At 42.9% G+C, this 17,295-nt stretch overlaps 1 protein-coding gene across 2 annotated transcripts in view; it reads right to left on the reverse strand.

The window, feature by feature from the left end:
* BRINP3 (BMP/retinoic acid inducible neural specific 3) overlaps positions 1–17,295 on the reverse strand; it is a 255,967-nt gene that overhangs the window by 88,711 nt on the left and 149,961 nt on the right. For both annotated transcript variants that reach the window (XM_053391440.1, XM_053391441.1), the window contains exon 4: positions 6,008–6,198. In XM_053391440.1, coding sequence (XP_053247415.1) covers positions 6,008–6,198 — 191 coding nt within the window. The remainder of the gene's footprint in view (positions 1–6,007; positions 6,199–17,295) is intronic.

A 17,295-nucleotide genomic window follows, 5' to 3' on the forward strand; every position in this document is an offset into this window, starting at 1 on the left:
AATGTCAGATTTCAGCTGGAGAATTTTACTCAGCATAAATTCCTCATAAATAGGCTAACATATAAAGGCTAGAGAAGGGAGGGGAGAGGCAAACACAGCTCTAAACAGATTAATTTCACTGTTATCTGCAATATCTGAGTCACTGCTTATTGTTACAAATTCAGACCAGCGTCAAAAAGTTAAGTTGAGAAAATGAGCGGTGCTTTTTTCGGTATCCTCAAAGCTTACGAGGGGGAAAATGCAATTATACCCCCTCTGATGTCTGCATACAAAGTAGATAGTTGCGGAACTATGTATAGGTCTTCGTGAAAATTCTGGGCTTTAAGGAATCCATTACTTGAGTAATAGGGCATCAACATGGCATCCACTGAAACACATGTGCCCACAGGGTCCCCTTCTGGTGTCCACAGGGCCATATTTCCTGTGCCTCTTGAAAGAAGCCTTCTATTACAGTCAAAAGAAAGCCTTTTTCAGGCCCAACTGCTGGGGGTGGGAGAGAGTGTGAGTGGTTGCAGAGTACATGCAGATGTGTGCAAGATACCCACAACAGTTTGTGTATTTTGCAAATGCACCCATGAGCCAAAAGAAGGTTAGTGGCTACTGATTTATGAACTCCTGCACTCTCCCCCCCCCCCCACACACACGGCACCTAACTGTTAGCCTGCTCATGCCCCAGTTTCCATGCTTTTGGGCCAGGAATGAGCAACTGAAAGCCCATGAAATAACAGAATAAAAATATATCTTCCTTTTTCATGGCAGAACAGCATGTTCCATGGCATTATATTGTCATCACAGCATCTGAAACAAGTATAACAATCTAAATATCTGGTATCGGCAACAGAAAATGAAGAAAGAAAGAAAGAAAGAAAGGGGGGGAGAGAAAGAAATAAATGAAAGGAGTTAGACAGAAATGACTGGGATATATGAAATGTTTGGGGGCACATTACTTTCTTTGCAATACATGGTTCTGCATGCAACCAAGTCTTCTTCTCCATCCCATGCCATAAGGATATCATTGGCTATGAATTATGATGGGATCAGAATCAGTAGACCTCAAAATACGGGGTGTTTGACTTTATATAGACATTGGATTGGTCCTTATAGGAAGAAGATACTTAATTGTATCTCATCCAGCATCCTCTGGTCTGATTCAGTAGGGAACTTCTTATGCATGCAAGGCACTACAGTGTGTAATTTTACAGAAGCCATCCCAGTTTCTGATTTTTATCCCAGAATGTCCTGTTTTTCCTTAGAATGTCCCTATTTTCATCAGATAATTGTTGGAGGGTACAGAGTCATATGACCCCCAAGCCAGGGAGATAGGTAACTATACAACCTTTAGAAGACATCTGAAGGCAGTCCTCTATAGGGAAGTTTTTAAAATGTTTTATTATGTTTTTTATATGTTGGAAGCCACCTAGAGTGGCTGGGGCAACCCAGTCAGATGGGAAGAGTATAAATTGTTATTAGCATTAGTGGATGTCCCTATTTTCATTGGAGAAATGTTGGAGTGCATGCCGTTAAGAGTCCATTGATACACAAGGTTCCCTTGCTGCAGAAAATAGCAAGGATAATTGTGCTAAATGGACAGACATGAAGGATGCAAAGTTGAAATTTTTCTCAATACTCCCTTAAAACAAATAAACAGAAGGCCATGTCTGGCACAAAATACTATAGCTTAATCAAAAAGACAAAACAATGAGGTGTAGAGGTGCGAAAAAAAGAAGAAAAAGCCATTAGCAAAAGAAAAATATTCCCTATAACTGAAACATTTTCCTCTGCCTGAAAGCTTTCGCATTGGGCACAGAAGCCTAACAATGTTAGCTCTTTCATGTTTCCAACATGGCAGGTTGTCTGTTCTTGTAAATGAATGCATAAACTGAATATAGGCCTCAGGCTTCTGGCAAGTTGCTAGTGAAGCCCCTCAGGCACAATATCCATTGATTTACAAAACAAATGCAACCACTTCAAAACAGAGCGATGCATACATTGGAAGGCCTAATAAGATATTTCAGGCAAGGTGGTTATAGCTACAGACTTCCTGTCACATGCACACATTGGGGAGGAGAAGTCATACTGAGTGCAACATGCCATAGCCCACAACACATTTGTCTACGGTAAGGTAAAAGGTAAAGGTAAAGGACCCCTGGACTGTTAAGTCCAGTCAAATGTGATTATGGGGTTGTGGTGCTCATCTAACTTTCAGGCCGAAGGAGTTGGTGTTTGTCCACAGACAGTTTTTGGTCATGTGGCCAGCATGACTAAACCGCTTCTGGCACAACAGAACACCATGATGGAATCCAGAGCACATGGAAATGCTGTTTACCTTCCTGCTGCAGCGGTACCTATTTATCTACCTGCACTGGCATGTTTTCATACTGCTAGGTTGGCAGGAGTTGGGACAAAACAACGGGAGCTGACCCTGTCGTGGGGATTCGAACCGCTGACCTTCCGATCGGCAAGCCCAAGAGGCTCAGTGGTTTGGACCACAGCGCCACTTGGTATCAGAACTCGATAAGCAGTAAGCCTTAAACTGGCTATCTGAGGAATCTCAGCCAGTGATTCATTCTGTGCATCAGCACCAAACTTTGTCTAAATGATAAGCATTTAGAATGATGGATCCTGCGTTCCCTAGCAGCAAGAGATGCTCACTGGAATGTCCACATACTACTATTGTAGGCTCCCAACATGAGGCAACATCCTGATTTCCCATGGACCAGGGGCGATGGAGCTTGTATGCTTTTTCTGCACCCTCATCATGTATTAGTTTACCCAGTTTCATGAATGCCTAGAGAGGGGTACAGTTCACAGTGCTTCCTGATTGAATGTATTGGGCTCAGAAGACATGCCTACCTAAACCAGGCTCATTTACTGCTACAATCCGGAGAGGAATTGTGGGAGGGTACGGTTCTTGCCTTGTACATCAACTGAGCATTACAAGACAACAAAATTAAGTGACCACAATGAACTTACAAGCGTTGGCAATGCCATCCTTTAAGAGATGGCTCCTGGAATAGTTCCCAGGACTGTAGCAATTTGTGTACAAGCATTGAAAAAAGGATCCATCTGTCCAACTTGCCTGCAGTTGAACCTGTGAACTGTAGCTAGAATCTGGACTCTGGTGTGATTGTTGACCTCTCTGCAAAACATGCCTGGCTATGCAGGCAACCGCAGGAGCCATATCATAGCTGCATCATGCTGTGTCAAAGCAGCTCCAATCCATTATGTTGGCACCCCATCAACTACCATTCTACACAAAGGCTTCCTCTACCAGCAGCTGTGTATAAATTTCTACTCCCTCTATCTGAAAAGCTAAACTGTTTACAATTTAGACTTGGGGCAGCTTCAAACATGCCTGCCCATCACTTGATTGCAAATTGGCCTTACTGAATGTTTCATACTCACAGGCGAACCACCAAAGGGAAAATATCTGCATCACCTCACCTCACCTCAGACACAACATTTTACAACAATGGCAGCTCAACGATTTGGCTGCAAGTCATCAAGTGTTGAGTAATCAAGCAGTGTGTGTGTGTGTGTGTGTGTGTGTGTGTGTGTGTACCGGCCATTTTTTATTTGTATACATAGCAAAAGTGAGGATGTTGACAGAATTAAGCTACAGCTGTGTGACAAGTTTTCGGTGGCTCAGTTTTAGGTGATGATAATGATGGCATAAATTAGATGCTAGTTGTAAGAAGGTAAAAATAGAATGCAAAGTTCTGAAATATTCATAATCGGAAAATGCAAAAACAACAGCCCAACTCTCCTTTCAAAGCATCTTCCACTATTATAATCAAGAAACTCAAAGCAGCTATTACTTGTGCATAAAGCCTCAGTTTTGAAATGCATTGTTTTTAGACAGCAACGCTGATAGCTTTATATATATTGTAAAGTAAATAGCAACAATAGCAGAAAGCCTTAGACTATCCACCACAGAATATGGGTTTATTGACCTACACATAGCTGGTTAGGAAATCTAAACAGGACAGAAACAGGAACCATAAACACTTGTAGTTGAGGGCTCTTTCACACATTTCATTCTTCTTGTTTCATTCCTAAAATGTTTTTGATCTGGGACAGTCAATCTGGTGCCCTGCAGAAATTGCTGGGACTACAAATCCCATTATTCCTGACATACTCCCTGGGGATGATGTGTGTCAAATAACATTTGGTGAGTGCCAACCCTGTTTTAGATTTACTCCTAAAAAATAAATAAAATGTATCATACTGGGATACTCATCAGCAAGCTATGACGGGCTGCAGTGTGTACACTTAATGGCAAGTCAGGGTGTGCCTCTGTGGAATGTTTAAAATGGCACTGAGATTGCACCTTGACAATCTTGCTTCATCCAAATTTATCAGTAAACATCTAACCTGTGCATGCAACCTGATCTCAAAGTCCCAGCTCAGCAGCCCTAATCAATACAACAAGCAGACGGCTAGTTTTTTGGTTGTAAGACATTCCTGTCTCTTAACTTGATGTTTTCACACAGAAAGGACACCTACCAGCCTGATCCCATGAGGAATTTGGTTCTGCAGTGATAGAAAAACTTGGACATAGCATACAAAGCCCTGTTCTGCACCACATACATGCAAACAAACACCCTTCTTGCTACAGAATGGAGGTGCCAAGTGGTTCCTTGATAATGCAAGAAATAATGGACTCACCACTATCTGTCTCTTAAAATCCTCTTCCATGGCAAAGGTTTTAGCTAAGCCCTGATGATGGAACCATGGGACCAAATGAGATGAGATACCAACCGCATAATTAGCAATAATATGATTAGCTTTCTAAAAGGAAGAAGAGTTTGGATTTGATTTCCTGCTTTATCACTACCCGAAGGAGTCTCAAAGCGGCTAACATTCTCCTTTCCCTTCCTCCCCCACAACAATCACTCTGTGAGGTGAGTGGGGCTGAGAGACTTCAAAGAAGTGTGACTGGCCCAAGGTCACCCAGCAGCTGCATGTGGAGGAGCGGAGACGCGAACCCGGTTCCCCAGATTGCGAGACTACTGCTCTTAACCACTACACCACACTGGCTCTCAGGAAGTGTGAGGAAAATGGCAAGGAGGCCCCAATCCAGATTGGGATGTTGGCCTGGGGGCTTTGAACAATTTTGCTCCCTGCTGTGATCCCAATCCAGATTGAGAGCCCCATGCCTATAGTTTGGGAGCTCTCACCCCCCCAACAATTCAAATAGCAGGTGCAGGTGGCCTGTCACGAACTGGGACTGTGCTGGGTGGGGCACAACATATCAAAAGAAACATACCACCCCACAATCAGGCTTTCTGTAGTTGCAATATACTTAAATTTTTAAAAAGCCACTAACACAAATAGAAAATGATTGGTGTCTTGTCTAGTTTGACCCTCAGTATATGATTCAGCTATAATAATAAAAAACAAACGAAGAATTTTTTACAGAGAGCCGGAGTGTTCTACAGATATGGTATTGGAGATTTTGGTCCAAATCTTATCTCAAATTCTCAATGAACTGGCAAGTTTAAGTCTCTGGATTGTACCACATTCAGGGCGTAGGTGGGGATTCATATAACTGAATGCATGTGCAGGGTGTACTGCATGTACTCAGAAGTGGTACAGTCCAGACACGAGTTTATCACCTCAGTAGAACTTGAAACCTGCTCAAGGATCCATCAGGTGGCCTTTGAATATCCCTGGGTGGTGGAGCCAAAATACTGTGGGAGCTCTGGGACTTCTGAGGCCTCTTTTCTCCCATATGCTCTCTGAACACCACAAGAGATAGCAGAGGACTCTCTGGAGCGGGCTCCACGAGGAGTCGGAGATAGCAGAAGAAATATGAACAGATCTGGAGCAAGCCTGAGTCTGTGCACAAGGCTCTTGAGGTCCTGGTCCGTAAATCCTCACCTGTAATCTGGAATTGCCATACTTCTATTGCAGAGCCGTTTGGAGAACCAACAAGGTGAAAGACATATATTACAAGTAACTAACTCAGTTTTTCTCACGTGGTTCCAGAGAACTTTTTTTATACCTTTATGGCAGTGGAGGCAATCTGAATATGGTGGAGTCTTCTCAGGGTGCTGTCCCGGTCAATGAAGTACGAGGCTGCCAGTTGGTGTAGGGTTTCCAGTGTCACTGTGGTACTGTTAATGCTGGGATCACTTGCTTCCGATCTCTTACTCAGCTTCCGCTTGTCCACAAAAATGGTGAGTGACTCCTCTCCTGCAGAAGCAATATAACAACATTATCAGTTAAAGTTGCCATGATTATTATTAATATTATTTTTCCATAACAAGAAATGGATGGGTTGCTAATTTTTGTTCACTAAGTTTCTCATTTTCCCCAACGTTAAATTCACTTCTTCACAATTCTACAGGAATTTGCATTTCTTTTTTAAATCGTGAATCTTCATCAGGATTTTCCTATGATTTTCCCCCTAATATATGTGTTTGCATGCAATTTTGACTAATGCACACGTTTTTGCAAGCATTTTCACCCAATAAAATGTTTTTGTATTTTTGTATGTTCTTTTCATTAATATATTCATTTTATGCACACATTTTGTTAGAATTCCTGCTCCATGATTGCAGTCATGGGATTTTTGTCTATCACATGACGGTATAGTGTAGGACAAACTCCCGACAAATTTCCCTAATGCGCAGTTTTGTAAACATTCTTTTTTTAAGGTATATTTTATTACATTTCCAAAAAAATCACGAAAACCTTCCAATACACAACAGATTTTTCTAACATTTTATCTACTTCCATCCCATTTTCCATGGTGTTTTTTTTATTTCTCCCCCTTGCTGCACCTTATCTCCCCTCTCTTAAATCCTAACAATAATACAGTAATCTCTAATGCCTTCTGTTGCTCATAGTTCAAATCCTGATTGCGAATTCACCGTAATATAACATTTCTTTAAACAGTCTGAAAAAGGCTTCCATCTTCCATAAAGCAATCATCATTCTCTTATTCTATTGGTTAGCTTTGCTGATTCAGCATTGTCCATAACTCTACTTATCCATTCTTCTTTGATGGGAATGTCTTAATCTTTCCATTCTTGTGCATAAAGAATCCTAGCTGCTGTGAAATGGTAAAAAGCTAAAGGGCCCCTGGATGGTTAAGTCCAGTCAAAGGCGACTATGGGGTTGCGGTGCTCATCTTGTTTTCAGGCCAAGGGAGCCAGCATTTGTCCACAGACAGCTTTCCGAGTCATGTGGCCAGCATGACTAAACCGCTTCTGGCACAACAGAACACCGTGATGGAAAGCAGAGTGCATGGAAATGCAGTTTACCTTCCCACCAGTGTGGTACCTATTTATCTATTTGCACTAGCATGCTTTTGAACTCCTAGGTTGGCAGGAGCTGGGACAGAGCAACGGGAGCTCAGCCCATCACGGGGAATCGAACTGCTGACCTTCCAATCGGCAAGCCCAAGAGGCTCAGTAGTTTAGACCACATCCCCTAACTGCTGTACATAAACAACTTAACCATCATTTTTGGAATTTCTGTTCCTATAAGACAGTTCTGTGAACATTCTTTGGTTGGAGTAGTGCATTGCAAAATTCAGAGAAGAGGTCATATCTCTCTTTTGTTATTTCCATTGTTTCCCAATTACGTTGTGTGAGAGGGGAAACAAGGCAGTGACCGATCCTCAAGCACAAAAGATAAAACGATGATATAGTTAACATGAGGATTAATGTGGGAGAAAACTGGAGATTAATTCTTGCAAACAAATACTTAATTTACAATTGCAAATAGATGCTTCTGCCACACTTGACACATGGATGAATCTTTTCTTGCCAGCCGTAGTCCACAGGCGTGAAATAGGCTTAGAAGACGATCTAAACATTAGCTAACAAATGGACGTGATTTGGAATACTATTCAAGGTTGTGAGTCTTAAGGACTCAAAAAGGATTAATCACAGTGTGTAGCAAAAGGAGGGAGGGTTAAAAAAAGATTATGCAGCACCATAACCACACAGCTGTGAGTACTACAAGCTGCAAGAAACATCTGCAAACGTTCTAGAGGCAGTTCTGCCTCAGCTGCCACAAGCAAAATGAAAGTGTGTACAAGTTAATTTTTCTTTCCAGCTCACCAGGACAAAACAAAACCCCAAAGTCCCGTATAATCCCATAATTGGTTCATGGGATTATGTGGCCTTTACTCTAGTAATGCCCTTGTCTTGGACAGATATTCATCACTGGGCAGAGATTGACATTCATACTCTAGACTGACCTTTGCATAGTATTTTACAATGTCTTTGCAAAACCTGAAATGTGCAAGCTATTCCTCAGTCCTGTTCCTGAGTCTAGACTTAATTCTTCACAGGCATATGATATTTTTTCTAGGCCATAATATGCAGTAGTGAGGCATGGGCTATGACATCATCTTAATTGTGTCAGCCCACCCTGATGTCTGTTGCGTGTTAAGATCACCAAAACTGCCTAGAAATAAATTCAGACATGACTCAGATTTTAGTTTGAGGTTTGGCTCAATTTTGGCCACAACTTTATTGATTACAGGCTGTGATTGGTTTGCTTAGGCATTGGTTAAGACTATCTGAACCTGTCCCAGACTATCTTGGACAGGAATAGAACTGACAACTGCCAGTTTCAGAGGTTTGTCAAGGTAAGCACCCTGGGAGATCGATTGAGATGGGTGCCGATCCCTAAGATCACACCCAGAATGCTCCCAGGGGCTCTTGCGTGGCCCTATCCCCCTTTCAGGGGTCGGACAAATGGATGACGAGCCGATGGATTCCTTTAACGGAATACCTACGCAGCAACCATCAGAGGGATAGGTCACAGTCATGCCTCGTCCCTTCCACACACATTAACCAATGCCTAACCGCAAACCTTACAAAGTTGTGAAGATTTGCTACACGGTAGGCAAAACCCAAAAGGCACCAGCCAATCAGCCAAGTGGGGAAAATTCCTACTGGGCCCTTGCCCCAAAAGCAGACAACCAACGATGGTATAGCAAGGTCAACACAGACCCTAAGGTCCATATAGTTAAAGCCATGGTTTTCCTAGTAGTGATGTATGGAAGTGAGAGCTGGACCATCAAGAAGGCTGATCACCAAAGAATTGATGGTTTTGAATTCTGGTGCTGGAGGAGACTCTTGAGAGTCCCATGGACTGCAAGAAGATCAAACGTATCCATTCTTAAGGAAATCAGCCCTGAGCGCTCACTGGAAGGACAGATCGTGAAGTTGAGGCTCCAATACTTTGGCCACCTCATGAGAAGAGAAGACTCCCTGGAAAAGACCCTGATGTTGGGAAAGACGGAGGGCACAAGGAGAAGGGGACGACAGAGGACGAGATGGTTCGACAGTGTTATAGAAGCGACCAACATGAATTTGATGAAGCTGTGGGAGGCAGTGGAAGACAGGAGTGCCTGGCGTGCTCTGGTCCATGGGATCACCAAGAGTCGGACACGACTAAACGACTAAACAACAACTATATATATACCCATCCCTCAGAAGCAATTTCTGCAACCCCATTGGTCAGCCTCAGAAGCAATTTCTGCAACCCCATTGGTCAGAACAGGTCCCATGATTCCGAGGGACCAATCGGGTAGCTGTGGCAATCCAAATTTACCCACCCCAGCAACAGAGAGTCAGTTGTGGTGACCTCACTGCAAGACATGCTTTCTGGGAGAACCCAATTTGTATGGAGGGATGAAGGCTAAGGCGGGGAAATGCACAAGGAACTGAGATGTGATGTCACATCACCCAATTGACTCCTGCAACAAAAGTGCCGCCAAAGAGGGATTTGCTGTTTTTAATTAGCATCGGTAAAGAATCCCGTTGTGGCTACTTCAACAAGGAAGAAGCTGCACAATAGTTAGGAAATGGCAGGCTGCAATAATGAATTAAATCAGCATGGGTCTTAGGAGCAACTTCAGGAACGATTTAAATAGAAATGCAAATCACAAAATGCTGTATAAGAGGCATTAGAATAATACTGTAACAGCTTTAGTTAAATATACATAAATATGACTTGGGAACATGTATTTTTATAATGTGTAATAATAGATGTCCCTATGATTAAAACACTTGGAGCTGTTTTCTGCCTCTAGACATATTTTGCACTGTAGACGTATTCGAAAAGCCTACCTTTCAATTTTCTCTTCTTATTAGTAATGAAAGGAACATAAACCTTCCATTTTAAAACCATGCAGCGCTCCAGTCAGATGGCATGTGAAGGATGATGGACTATTTTGGGAAAGCAGCTAGCAATATATATTAGCCACTATCAGGATAATAAGTGTGTAGCAATTCCCAGGGTGGTATATGCACACTGAGTTTGTTCCCGTTGCCTACTATGGCAATGAAACCGTGTGACTCAAAGCCTACTGAGGTGTTAAGACTGTGAAGGAGAACTTGGTGCATAAAGTAGCCACTCCCCTGTTGTGCTTACATATAACACAAACCTTTGAAGGGAAGGAGGAAGGGAGCCTTGCTGCAGACAGACTTCCCTGCAGCCTTGATCCCCAGTCTCAGAGCTCAAAATTGCATGCAGCCTACATATGGGAAGGTTCCCTCTCTTCAGATGTTTGAGTTGCATATGCAGACTTCAGGGCTGCAACCACACTTCTCACTCATGTGTTCTCCATAAATAGAATGGCCGAAGGGGGCTTCCATGAGTGCTCTGTGCAGGAATATTTCTCCTTCCATGCCCCATATCAGCTGGAGGGAGCTGGTGGATGGTACTGCAATCTCATTCCATTAAAATGGATAGCATTTATGCCAATGACAAGCTGACTCTTCATCATCATAAACCTTTTTTAAGACTGAGGGTAACCTTACAGGGGCTACATAACAGCAGTGAGTGAGTCCAGAGGCAAAAGTGGGTGACATAATAGATGTCCAGTCATGACCGACTCTGGGGTTGCGGCGCTCATCTCGCTTTATTGGCCGAGGGAGCCGGCGTACAGCTTCCGGGTCACGTGGCCAGCATGACTAAACCACTTCTTTTGAACCAGAGCAGTGCACGGAAATGCCGTTTACCTTCCTGCCGGAGTGGTACCTATTTATCTACTTGCACTTTGACATGCTTTCGAACTGCTAGGTTGGCAGGAGCAGGGACCGAACAGCGGGAGCTCACCCCGTCACGGGGATTCGAACCGTCGACCTTCTGATCGGCAAGTCCTAGGCTCTGTGGTTTAACCCACAGCGCCACCCGTGTCCCGAAGGGCATGCTAAAGCCTGGCAAAACTTTCTGAGGAGTGTGCAGAGCACAGAGGGCTGGTGAGAGCTGTGATCTGGGGAGAGGCTTGGACCACAATTGTCCCCCAAGCTGGGGTTCCCACCCCCGTGGTAAAGAGTACTTCCAAAAAGGAAATGTGTTTTGGGGTTCATTTGAACAGCATAAAAATTTAAGCAATCAATCAATCAATCAATCAATCATCAATCAATATGTAGAAGGAATTATTGGGCCAACCTATTGTATGCCTTTGTTAATAATTTAGTCAAAATAGCAGTAGAAATGCCAGACTTTCAGACCATGCGAAGCTTCAGCTGAGGATAAAACAGGCACTGAAAACAATGAGATTTTTGTAACAGGGCCTTTGCGCAGTCATGGAATTCTAGTTCTAGAATGAATAACTCTTTATAAAATGATGGGAAGGGAAACAGGGGGTGAGAAACATTCAAAAGTGGCAGATGAGGTTAATGGACTAGGCCGAGTTGGCGAAACTAACTGGGAAAATTCGGAACCAGCAAGACCAGACCTTTCTGAAAGACTGGAATAAATTTATGTTGTATTTGAAAGGCAATTGTAAACAATTGACATCGTTAGTAGGGCTGCAGGAAGTTTTGTAAGGTTAGAGATATCAATTACTATCAGTATGATGTTCAAATGATATGTTCAAGATTTGGATTAAGGGTAGTAATAATAATAATAATAATAATAACAACAACAAAATGCAATATCAGGGTATAATTAGGAAAAACAATAGTTGAGGAGGAGGGAAGTCTCAAGTGGTTTTTATATATTGTATGAAAGGGTTTTTATATATTATATGCAAGATTGTTGTTTTGCCAAAAAATATTTGTAAAATTCAATTAAAAAATTGTATATTGGTTATTAAATACCACCTTCTTCTGGATTAGCTGGCATTTTAATGTCATGAAGAAATACATTGTGCTGGTTGGTAAATTAATTTTCCAGTGTTTAGCCAATAAAATTCTGGCAGCTGGACAGGACAAAGAAGAAGTAGTATTTTAGGCCAATGAACAACAGAAGGTATCATATATGAATGCCTCTAGGACAGGTCAGAACCAAACAAAAAAGTGTTCTAGAATCTTAGGCCAGATAAAATATTCTTCAAATACAATATATGGTGTAAATACATTTTGTTTTTAATTCAGCATAAGCAACTTACTGCATTTTAAGTTGCTTGTACTGAATAAGAAAACATGTATTTTCACCATATATGTTTAACATGTTTAAACTTTAGTGACATTTACATTTGAAACTAATGATCCTAACTTAGTCACAGTAATTAATCTCAATGAATCTCCACTAAGTAAAACTTAGTTGAATACCACCCCTTTTCAACGGAAACCAAATTTTCTACAGAGCAATAAAGCAGCAAGAATCACTGCCCACCACACTTTCTCACAGTAATATTTTTATTTTTTAAAGCAGTTTTCCAGAGCTCCCATTTAGAAAACCCAAGGGCAGCATGTTTCAGGGTTTGTGAATAGAGATTTGGAAATATTTCAGACAGAGCCATCCCCTTTATGGTCAGAAGGGAATAGCCTTGCCAGTCAGTAGGTTGCAGAGGCATACAAAAAAACTCTCCACAAGTCATGCATTTGCCAAGTTTGCTTCCTAGCACATGAATACAAATGTTTGTCAGCTCTCATGAAGAAAGGAAAATGCAAAATTGGCTTCCTCTTTTCTTACTACCATCCTGTCTGTGGAACGCTCTCCCCAGGGAAATTCGCCTGGTGCCCTCATTATACACCTTTAGTAAAGGTAAAGGGACCCCTGACCATTAGGTCCAGTCGTGGCCGACTCTGGGGTTGCGGTGCTCATCTCGCTTTATTGGCCGAGGGAGCCAGCGTACAGCTTCCGGGTCATGTGGCCAGCATGAGTAAGCCGCTTCTGGCGAACCAGAGCAGCGCACGGAAACGCCGTTTACCTTCCCGCTGGAGTGGTACCTATTTATCTACTTGCACTTTGACGTGCTTTCGAACTGCTAGGTTGGCAGCCTTTAGGCACCAGGCAAAAACTGGTCCTCTTTAACCAGGCCTTTGGTTGATTTGATTGACATCCTATGCCCTTTTAAAATGTGTGTGTGGGGGGGGAGTTATTGGGTTGTTGTTTTTATTTTGATTATGTACTTTGTGGTTTTTATATTCTGATTTTCTCCTGTGAACAGCCCTGAGACCTGATTTTCTCCTGTGAACAGCCCTGAGCCCTGAGGGAACCAGGGAACCAGGCAGAGGGCCTTCTCGGTAGTGGCGCCCGCCCTGTGGAACGCCCTTCCAGCAGATGTCAAAGAGATAAACAACTACCTGACATTCAGAAGACATCTTAAGGCAGCCCTGTTCAGGGAAGTTTTTAACGTGTGATATTTTACTGTATTTTTGGTTTTTATGGAAGCCGCCCAGAGTGGCTGGGGAGGCCCAGCCAGATGGGCGGGGTATAAATAATAAATAATAATAATAATAATAATAATAATAATAATAATAATAATTATTATTATTATGAGACCTGTAGGCATAGGGCACTATATAAATTCAATAAGTAATAATAATAATGTTGACCAAAAATAATTTTGCAGGAAATGTAGATGCAATTAAGGGGAAAGGGAAGCATTTGTGTTGGAAACCAACAATGGTACTTGCAATCAGTGGCATAATGTGGGTTACCAACGCCCGGGGCTGCATGGAGCGAGGGATGGGAGGGAGGGAAACAGATGGAGTGCACATGCACACTCAACTGCTTAACAGCATCCCCATCACCCAGGAAATCACAGCTGCGGAGATAGGAAAAGAAGAGTCATTCTGTTTTCTGGAGAGGTCACTTCCTGGTTCACATGGAGAAGCCGTTTTCAACAGAGCCCAGCAATGTAAGCATGCAGCTGTATTGAGGCAGCACTGGGTGTTGAAATTTTGTGCTCCTAACAATTCTGCACCCGGCGCAACTGCCCCTTTGGGGCCCCCACATGCTACGCCGCTGCTTATAATTTAACATAGAAAACCATGGGTAGGGAAACTAAGGCCTGGGGGCCAGATCCAGCCCAATCGCCTTCTAAATCTGGCCCGCGGACAGTCTGGGAATCAGCATGTTTTTACATAAATAGAATGTATCCTTTTATTTAAAATGCATCTCTGGGTTATTTGTGGGGCCTGCCTGGTGTTTTCACATGAGTAGAATGTGTGCTTTTATTTAAAATGCATCTCTGGGTTATTTGTGGGACATAGAAATTCGTTCATTATCTTTTCCTCAAAATATAGTCCGGCCCCCCACAAGGTTCTAGGGACAGTGGACCGGCCCCCTGCTGAAAAAAATTGCTGACCCCTGTTAAGTAAATCATACAAATGGAACACCGAAACACACACCTACAGTGAATATGAATATGGCAAGTTTATATTGGCTCTGAGCAATAAGACTTTACGCTGCCCATCTCTGGACAGTTGCTATAGTTGAAGTTCTCAAACATCAATTAAATGGCAGCAGCAGATGGTTCTGGGAAGACCATCCCACTCCCAAGTTTTTTAGGCTACTGTGGAACACAACATTTCCTTTTGTGACCATGGCCTCAGGGAGATAAAAATATTCAAGAGAGTGCAGATAAAGCTCTATCCATACGGCTCCCATTAGCATCAAGGAAAACGGCATACCTAAATTCATACATGCTGTTTTCAAAAGCGATGTCATTGTGTGCAACATTAAGAAATTTACAAGAGGAGGGGGGTGTATGCCATCTATTTGATAATAGGTTGAATGGGAGGGGAAAATAATCCAACAGAGAGATCTGGAGAAGAAAGAATAGGAATTATGCAGCGGGGAAGATAATTAGTGCTCAGAATTGCCCACCCAGGCAACCGCCAAAGAGTGACAATTGAGGAAAACTGTTTTATCCCTTGGTGGGTGATTATATTAAAGATAATGCCTGTGATTGTGTAGCCTTCCCGCCGGACAATCTTGTCGAACACCTTTGATTCGTGCAAAGAATGTCTTTCTTTAATTCATTTTCTGAAAGTGAAGCCTCAACTGTATATTATGAAAATGACAGTCAGTCTTTTTCTCCTCTGGCAGGTGCTTGAGTTCTATAACTGATGCTGCAGCATCAGTTTTGTAAAGGTCCTTTCCAGATATAGTTTCCTTTTGTCGCTTAAGATAACAATATGTTAAGCCCCATCATAACTCCTCCTCCTCCTCCTCTTCCTCCTCCTTTTTTAAAGAAAGAAAGAAAGAAAGAAAGTAGCAGATAGATCAAAATCTCACTGAAGTGAGGGTGCTCATGCACACACACAAAAATCTATCTGTGTTCCCAGCATACCATGACTGACAGTTCAATTGTATAAAACTTACAGGATTTAAAAAATAATCGTAAAATGCTGATAAAAAACACTATTCGGTTGGCAGCTGCAGAGCAGGAATATGCTGTGTCAGGAACTGTCCATTTCGAATTGGTGTGTGCAACCTCTCTGATTAAAATGATACCTCTGTTCTGCTCTGCTTGCACTGCTCCCATCTACTGAATAGCATTTAAGTGAAGAGAAGATTACAACTCTCAGGAGCTTTAATGGAAGTATGTTTGTTCGTGTTGGGGAAGAGAGCATAAGAGGAGTAGACATTTAACAGGAATGTATATCCAATTCTAGGCTGCACAGTTCAGCAATCAGCATGGGTTACTTTCCCCCTCATTGTTAACTTTTGTGCCAATCCTGCACGGGTTCAAGAGGCCCACAATAAATTGTCACCCTTTGTTTCCACCTTCCATTGATGGACTGCCTCCCGCTATTTAAATCCTTTTAAAAACGAAGAAATAACAATAATAGTACTAATGCTGCTACTACAAGCCTTAACTACTACTACTACCAGCCGCCATCTTGGATTCCTCACATCCACCCAACCCCCCACCTCCGAAGTTAAGGCTTGAATCCAAAGTAGTGTTAATCCACTCATTCTACTATGGCAAGGATTTCTGGTTGCGCAGTGGAAACCCCCTCCCCATGTTCTCTTCACCCAGAACAACCTCTAAATCAGTTCAGCGTTTTCACCACAATGCTCCACAGTAGATCTGGGGAGAGTGGGAGAATTGGGGGGCGGAGAGGGAGGGAGAAGAGGAGATAAATTTCCATTGTGCAGGCATAAATCCTTGCACCAACAGAATGAGGGCATTGGATACCACTCTAAATAATTCTGGAACACTGGGAAGAAAAACAGGGGGCTGTTGACATATTTGGGGCAGCAGCAATCTTCTCCCCTGCAATGATGTGGAATTGCTTAACATCCAGTAAAATTGCCTGGAAATGAGAATGCCATGGGCCCCTGTGACACCTGGTAGGACAGGAGTGGCAGGATCTGTCAGAGGGGGACGAGGATAAGGATTCTGAGGATTCTGGGGAGGTACACACAGCTCAAGCAGCAACTGGGATGAGGGTTTCACCTCAGGACTACCAGACCTCCCAAAAGGGGAGGGGATGTGTTAAGTTGTGGGTGAACATATCAGACGACACAGCGATTCTTCAAACAGCTCTTGTTTATTCACAGGCCAGAACTGAACTGAACTGAAGGGTTCAGCCAGCCTGCTTATATAGAGCTCGACTACAACGCAACTGTAACAGATTTCTGTAACTATCCAATCACTGAACGTCACTTTCAGTCCCATATTTGCATATGTGGACCTGAGTGAAAACTATCTACAGTATCCCCCTGCTGGCCCAGGGTGAGAACTTCAGTACATAACAGGAAGCTTGGCCGATCCAGTCTCCACCCTGCGACCTGAGAGTAAGGTTCCCACAGTAGCTGAGGAGCCAAATTGGTTGGAGGCAGAGGGATTCATAGGGTTGGACTTCAGTCCCATCACCAAGGATGCACTGCTGTCAGCACAGACATAAACAGATGTGCAGTCCACCCCCAATAGGGGTGCATGTTTGCAAGCTTCTCACTTGTGATGGGAATCACAAGTGAGCTCTATGTGGGGCTACCTTTGAAGGTGACCTGGAAACTACAATTAATCCAGAATGTGGCAGCTAGACTGGTGACTGGGAGTGGCTGCTGAGACCACATAACACCAGCCCTGGAAGACCTACATTGGCTCTAGGTACATTTCTGAGCACAATTCAA

The sequence above is a fragment of the Podarcis raffonei genome, chromosome 6, assembly GCF_027172205.1.
Source record: "Podarcis raffonei isolate rPodRaf1 chromosome 6, rPodRaf1.pri, whole genome shotgun sequence".
Lineage (NCBI taxonomy): Eukaryota > Metazoa > Chordata > Lepidosauria > Squamata > Lacertidae > Podarcis > Podarcis raffonei.